The sequence below is a fragment of the Lagopus leucura genome, unplaced genomic scaffold, assembly GCF_019238085.1.
Source record: "Lagopus leucura isolate 7727_CA_CO unplaced genomic scaffold, USGS_WTPT01 Super-Scaffold_1, whole genome shotgun sequence".
Lineage (NCBI taxonomy): Eukaryota > Metazoa > Chordata > Aves > Galliformes > Phasianidae > Lagopus > Lagopus leucura.
Window position 1 is genome coordinate 6,403,482 of NW_024962250.1, and position 7,359 is coordinate 6,410,840.

At 48.6% G+C, this 7,359-nt stretch overlaps 1 protein-coding gene across 1 annotated transcript in view; it reads left to right on the plus strand.

Moving 5' to 3' along the window:
- The first annotated feature begins 799 nt into the window (after positions 1–799).
- Positions 800–7,359, plus strand: part of LRP4 (LDL receptor related protein 4) — a 77,674-nt gene continuing 71,114 nt past the window's right edge. The window contains exon 1 of the mRNA XM_042862369.1: positions 800–1,397. Coding sequence (XP_042718303.1) covers positions 800–1,397 — 598 coding nt within the window. The remainder of the gene's footprint in view (positions 1,398–7,359) is intronic.

The following is a 7,359-nucleotide window of genomic DNA, read 5'->3' on the forward strand; positions in this document are numbered from 1 at the left end:
ATATAAAAAAGAGAGGCTTCCACTCTGACCTGCCCTCTGATTTGGGGCTGTATATTGTGAATTTATGCTTGGTTTGCTTCTTATGGTGTTCCTGTTCTTGGGAGTTCTTCCCACCAAAGCTGTTTTGGGTTATTATTTTTTTCTTTAGATTGAGCTCACTAAGAATGAGCTGTCGCTTTAATTTTCTGTTGACATTTTTAAAAATATCTTTTGTCTTCACTATTTTACACTTAATTAACAGGAATGGCAGAAATGTCTCCATCGCATGCTGTGCTGTTTACTTGCTCTTGTGATTCTTTAAAGGAGGGGAATAATTGTAGTTTCCTCTGGATTCATCTTTGTGAAGGCTTTAAATGAGACCGTTCCTAATGCTGCCCCTTTGGTGTCAATTTGACAAAGTTCCCATCTTCCCCTGTGGTCCAGAGTTTGAGTATCCGAATCAGCCATCCATCCAAATTAATACTTTGTAAGCAACTGAGATTAATTACTCAACAAAGGTTTCTCACGTTGCCAACTCTGTGTATTAAAACGTCAAATCCTACCACAGAAGATCATAAAGCTGCCTTTAACAGCCAGGGAGAGCCTGTCTGCTTCTAAATGTAACGCAGAAACCAGCAGGCACGTAAGAGGATTGTTGACGTGTTAATTTCTACTCACGTAGACTCTGAGCTGAGCCCTTTTTGGGGGTAACAGATTCTTACACCATCAGCTGTCCTCAGCCATCGCAGCTATAAAGGAAAAGCCTTCATCAGAAGATCTGCTATAAACGGCAGGTGAGAGCGCTCTCGAAGATAGCAGCATGTGCGATCGGGCACAGAATTCGGGAGCGAGATGCAGGAAGGCTCTCGGTTTCGGAGGGGCGTGTGGCAAAAGGGGCTGGGACAGGTACTGGGGGTTCTGCGGTAGCGCAGGTCGGGAAGCCATCGCCGTGCGAGAGGCGGGCGGCTCGCAGCGACGCTCCTGGGCGGTGCCGCCGGGAGCGGGACTCGCCGCAGGGGCCGACACCGGGGGCGGCGAAAGGCGCGGGTCTCGCAGCCACCGCCTCGAGGCCGCCCGCGCCGCGCGGAAAGTTTGCGAAGCGCCGGGGGGGAGCGGGGCGGGGGCTGCCCCGGCGGGGCTCCTCCTCCGGGGCCGGGCCTGGGCCGGGCGGAGCGGGGAGCGAGCCCCCAACCCCGGAGCCACCGCGGTTGCGGAGGGAGCGAGCGAGAGAGCGGGCGGAGGCGCCTGGGACGCGGGACCGGGGCGTAGCGCCCAGGAGGAGCTCGGGAGGCGGTTGCGGGCGGTCCGGGCGCGGGGCCGGGGCGCTGCCACCATGAGGCGGCGCGGCGGGGGCTGCCTCTCGCCCGCGCCTCCGCGGCTGCTGCTGCTGCTGCTGGGAGCGCTGCTCCGCGCCAGAGGTAAGCGGCTGCCGCGGCGCCTCCCGCCCGGCTGGGCGCGGGGAGCTTCGCCCGCGCGGGAGCGCCTCGCGCCGCTCACCTGCCCGCGCCCCGCAGCCTTGCCCGGCGCCGCGCTTTGTCCCTGCCCCGTCCCGCCGCCGGACGCGGGACCGCTCGCCTTCTCCCGCCTCGCGGGAAGCCGGCGGCGGCGGCCCGGACGGGGGTCCCCGGGCGCGGCGCTGCCCCGGCCAGGCGGAGCCGGAGGGTACCGCCGCCCCACGCGGCCGCTGCTCCCCGCGGAAGTTCGGCGGTGTCGGGCGCGGGCTTTGTTCCCGCGGGGCGAGCGGCGCGCCGGGCCGGGGCGGGCGCGCAGGTTGCCTCGGAGGCTGCCGTGCCCGGCGTGTCGGGACAGCCGCCGCTCCGCAGCAGGAATGCGGCCGCGCACCCGCCACGCCGGGCCCCTTAAAGGCGCAGCCCGGCTCCGCGGCGGCGCCCCGGGCTACCTGCCTCGGCCGGCACCGAGAGCGCTCCCGCTGCGCTCGGCGCGGCGCGGCCGGGGCTGGAGCGCACCAAAAATAGAGGCGGCGGGGCCGGGGGAGGGATCGGCCGCAGTCCTAGCGAGCGGGGCGGCAGTTTCGTGAAGTCTCGTCGGTGAAAACTTATCTTTATGGCTGCCCTACCAACTGGAAAGCGATTGCTTCCTCATGCGCTAGCATTTTATTTCACAAGTGCTCCCGATGGAGAAAGCATCTGAACGCTTCTTGGAACTGCTTCTACAGAGTTGGGAGGCTTTGGGGGGAGGGGAACTGTGTACCTCACTTTCCTCCCCTCTGTCTTCCAGCAGCTGCTGTATAATTTCACCCATCCTTTTCCTCTTATGCTTCTCTGAAATTACAGGAAGCGTTTGCAGTAGCGCTGCTGACCTCCATCGTTCTACAAGTATTGCCTCTGGGGCACAATCACATGGGGTTTGGCTTTCAAGTAATATTATTTCTTTTCCAACAAGAGACTTAATTGCAGGCAGTTTTGATGAAGGTGCGTAAGCAGCTTGGAGAGGCTGACTGCAGTCCTGTGTATCAGAAAACCTGCTTTTTGGAAACAAAAGTGCTCGTAAGTTCCTAAGTGCCATCATAGATGCTTAACTGCAGTCTGGAGTGAGAAGGATCTAAAGTGCAGGTCTTAGCATGGATGCAGATCTGGATGTGTTTTATTTTGGCTGTTACCCAGGTGCTCCTAGTTAATGTGTCTGGGCTGTTAACAACCATGTGGGGGATGTCTGTTTGTGAAGTGCAGGTTTGCTCATAGGTGGTTGTGCCTTGATGTCTTCAGAACACTTTTTATGGCACTTTGTCTCCCTTTCAAGTAGTTGTCCCATCACTGCCCTTTCCCCTATCGTCTTGTCAACTGAACGTGCGTTTAAGGTTGGCTCTGACTTCTTCCAGAAGCGAGCATCTTTTTCCATTCTGGGAAGAAATGTAAGGGCATGATTCCTGAACAACATTTTTTTCCTTTGAATGTAGGAAAAAGGTAAGGAGGTGTCAGGATAGAGGTGGCAGAGAAGATGCAGGACTCATGTCAAGTTGCTGCTCCTAGTTCCCACCTGCTAGCATCTGCAGAGGTTTATTTCCATCATTCCATAGAAGTGCCTGTGAGGTTGGTATACAGCTTAACTGTCATAAAGCATCCACAGGCACAGAATTCACAATGCCAAACAGGTAAATTACAGGAAATGTACTTGGTCATCTTCAGCTGTACCTCTGCAGGTGCAGGTAAAGCAAACAAATCTGCAAGATTGAACTTTGATCGTCTGTTAGTGGAAAAATCTGTGCCAGAACAATAAGCAGATCTGCAAGTATTGTGAGCATTAGGAAAAGTGTCTCGTGGGTAAAAACGGGTGTAGAGGGAGAGAGTTAATGGCATGCTTTGCTAGTTCATCATTACGAAGGAGGGCTAGAAGGTTTGATGCTCTGTGTGAGCAGAGGTGCAGAATGTCACAGAACCTGTCTAGGTGATGTTCTAGCTCCTGGAGCTCTGCCAGAAGAATAATGCCAGAATAATTCACTCCCCTGAACATCTTGACTACACATTCAAGTCACAGACTTAATGTGATGCCTCTGTAGAAGTATAGTTTGCATGGGAGTTAAGATCTCCTCTACCTGCGGTTGGCACCACTTCTGATTCTGCAGCTCTGAGCCAAATGCAAAATGCTTGTATTCCTTGTGTCTGCTTAGAGCTGGTAGTAACTCTGTTTCCTGGTTATTCTGAGAGTACTTGAGTTTGCTGACAATCAGATTGGATGATATTCTCATCTCATGGTGATTATGGAATTTATCTTGACCATGTTTTCAGAGTGGTGCAGTAATAGGCACCAAGTAAGGTTCCCTACCTATAAAACGAAAAATAAGATGCTGCAAGAGAATGAAAATTGTTGGGTTTTTCTATGGATATGTATGGGTTTTTCTTTAAATGGCTACTTTTTGTTGATTCAAAACAATTCCACATAAGTAAAACAAGGTAGCCATGGTAGAAAATAGAGCACAGTCCTTTTCAATATGAAGTCAACATTATCATTTCATTTATTTAGTGTAGATGAAACATTCTTTTATCTTCTTGTTCAAATGCTTTTAGTTCTGTACTTTAGCATTGCTTTTTGCAAGAAAGAATCACTTCCTGCGTCCTCATATGGAGGTATATGCAGGAACCAAAGTAATAGGGTTATTTACATAAAACATTTGCATTTCCAGAGCATCTTGTGAATCTGGAGGAGAGCTTTTCTGTTCTTGTGGGCCACAAAATTTCAGAAAACTTGGAGATGTTCCTCCATGTGTATGTTTGTTACAAAATGAAACGTGGTTGTGTAGGAAGATTATTCAGCTGTTTGTAGTTCAAACCTGAAAGCAGTACTTGATGTGTGTTAACTCAGAAAAGAAACAGAAGCGATTACACTTCAACTTCTAAAAGCCCTGTGATTCTGGTGAAATTAACATTAACAAATAATTTAAAAATTTGTTCTATGAAAATGATCTGCCTTTTGATATCCCTCTTCAATTTTCCTTTGCTCTTGTGAAATAGGCAAATATTATTCTTGTTTTGTAAATGTGAGAAATGAAGTGGAAATTGTCTTGCCCAAGGCCAACTCCATTTGCCCTATAATGCAACACAAGGGAATATATGCTTCATAACACTTGTAAAAGTTAATAAAGAGATGTTTTCTTGAAAACCAGTCAAGGTTTTAAAAATGCATTAAGTGCGTGCATGTCCTCCACCTTAATAGAATTCCTGTGCTAATTGGGATTTTTGTCTATTTCTCATTTTTAATAATTGCATTCCCTTTGCTGATGACCAAAAAATTCTTAAAACAGCAGAAATTTTCTTGACTCTCCATCAGAAAAAGCGAATTACAAGTAAGGTGTTGTCAAAAGATGCATGCCCTGAAAGTGGACAATTCGTTTCTTTAGTTCTCTGTTATTTCCAGCGTAGTTATTTGTGATGTTCTCTCAGCAGGTTTCACATCAGGAGGTGATATATACACACAGAGTTAAGCTGACCATCATCCTTTGGGAATGTCTGACTCCACCTGATCTAATATCCAGAGATGGAGCTCTGGCATGCAGCAAGCCCACTCCATTGATTGGCGTGCGGTATTTGCTGGTTGTCTGTATTTCACACAGATCACAGTAGAGAACGCTAATTGTAATTGTCATCTATTAACCTAATGAGCTTGATGGTTCAGCTCTTGCTTTTGCATCTTAGTCACTGCTGTTCTTTGACATGGCTGTTACGTTAGGCAATACTCTTTTGTAGGATTTTGTTGTCTGTGCTGCGTGAAGACTGGGCACTGTAATGCTTCTTGAATCTTTCCGTACTGTCTTCCGTGTAGATTTCCATCTCTTTGTACCGAAGATAAAAACAGTAACTATGGATCCAGGGACTTGTAAACCAAAGGCTTGTGGTTATTCTTTCTGTGTATCTGGTTGCTCTGAGACTGTTACCTTGGGAGTATTTGGCTGCTGTCCTCCTGTGGGTGAGTTTATGTTCAGGTTTTTCAGCTTTCCAGTTGCTTTTTTTTGCTTCTGCCTGTTAAGTGTTGAAGTGTTCCGTCTTGTGTACTTAGTCTGAGAGACTCTTGAGCTCCAGTCAGTGTTGCTGTGAGGAGCAGAACTCCCTCAACTGCTTTGAGCCCAGACAAAAGGACACTCACTATGCAAAGGCAAGAAAATAGGTTTTCCTAAGAGTTTGTGCAACTGGATGTTGTGGTCTTGCTGAACTGTGGAAGCTGAAAACTGACCAAAACTCCTCATATCAAAGAAATGACAGGATTGAGTAGGATAGGGCAGTCAGAAGCCTGATGCTGATGCTATGAGTTACAATTAAGGATCCTGCTAGAGGCATGCTAGCACAACTTTGGGTTGTGGAAAGTAATAACAGAAGCTTCTGTTTTTCATGAGGCTCTTCTGAGGTCATTAGATTTTTCTGCATGTAACCACCAGTCAGCAGGTCCACCAACGTTTAAGATTAACGGATAATATTGTGTGTGTATTAAATGTTCATACTGCAAACTGCAGTTTTACTGAAAAATGTATGACCAAAGACAGTGTAGGCTCTTGTTTCTTGAGCTGTCATATGTCAATAGCAACTCCCTGAAGTCACGATGATAGCATCAGATCTGTCCTCTGAACGGGTTAGGATGGGAATGGAATTCAGTTCCCTGGAGTGTGGTGATGAGTGTGTTTCAAGATTTGTTGTCCAGCAAAGCATCCTTCAGAGCTTCCAACTGTGTTGTGTGTTGTAGTGCCTGGGTCTCTGTTCCATAGTGTCTCAGTGAAGTTCCGTTTCCAGAATGATGTTGGCTAGCAGTGAGATGTGGACGTAGTGGTGACTTTGGGTGGAGGAGCCCCCTCTCCTGGCTACTGGTGCCCGGCAGGGCAGAGTCTTCTGTGTCTCTTTGTTAGTGCCTGACAGCCCCTCCCGCCTGCTGGAGCTTTCTGTTTCTATTGCATAGCAGCAGTTCTTTAATCAGAAATCTTGTTAGTATTCAGGGATAATTGATCCGACTCTCTGGTAGGGGGTGGGGACCCAGCCTCGCGTCCTTCTCCTGCTTACCACCCCCAGTTTGACCCCTGTTGTCTCTTTGTTTTCTCCTGTAAAGTTTGTGCCAGTGATGTGTGTGTGTGCTGTTTTTCCAAGCAGCCTGAAGTTGGCTGTAACCAAGAGCAGCAGTAAAATAGAGCCCGGTTTCCCCGCTTCCTGGCGGTTAGTTGTTCGGCTCCATTTTCTGGTCTTCTGTGTTTTTGATTTGCAGAGAAGGAACTTACTTGGTGCCCCTGGGCATCTCTTAAACCCATTAGAACAAACTCCATTATTTCCCTGTACTTAGAAATCCTCCTCCTTTAGTCCCAGCATCCATCAAAATAATGTGTCCTCTGTAAGGCCCTCTGGAAAATGTTTAATGGGATCTTTTCAACCTCAAGAACGATTCCAGTTTGGAAGGGGGAGGGGATGTGGCTAATGGAAGACCTGACTGTGACTCGAAGTCCGCTTGAACTTGGCCTGTGGCGGCACTCCCTGCACCTCCATGCCGAGGGAGTGCTGAACGGAGCGGATCCAATGCTGGGATCAAAGCTGGAAACAAAAGGCTTCGGGAGAAAAATTTCCCGTCTGGCCAAGAGGCAGCCACACAAAGGTGGTGCATAATTTATCATTCGAGGTTTATTTCTTCTCTACTTCTTCTGGAGAGGGAAGAAAAAAGAAATGACTCTCCTGCTGTTCTGAAGGGGATAAGTGATGGCTTTGGGACTCGAGGCGGGAAGTGACTAGAGGTACCACGGAAAAGCCTTTTCAGTACAGTCTATACCCAGCTCTTCTCTTCAGAGACAATGTCAGGCATTCTTTCTTTCTTTCTTTCTTTCTTTCTTTCTTTCTTTCTTTCTTTCTTTCTTTCTTCCTTTCTTCCTTTCTTCCTTTCTTCCTTTCTTCCTTTCTT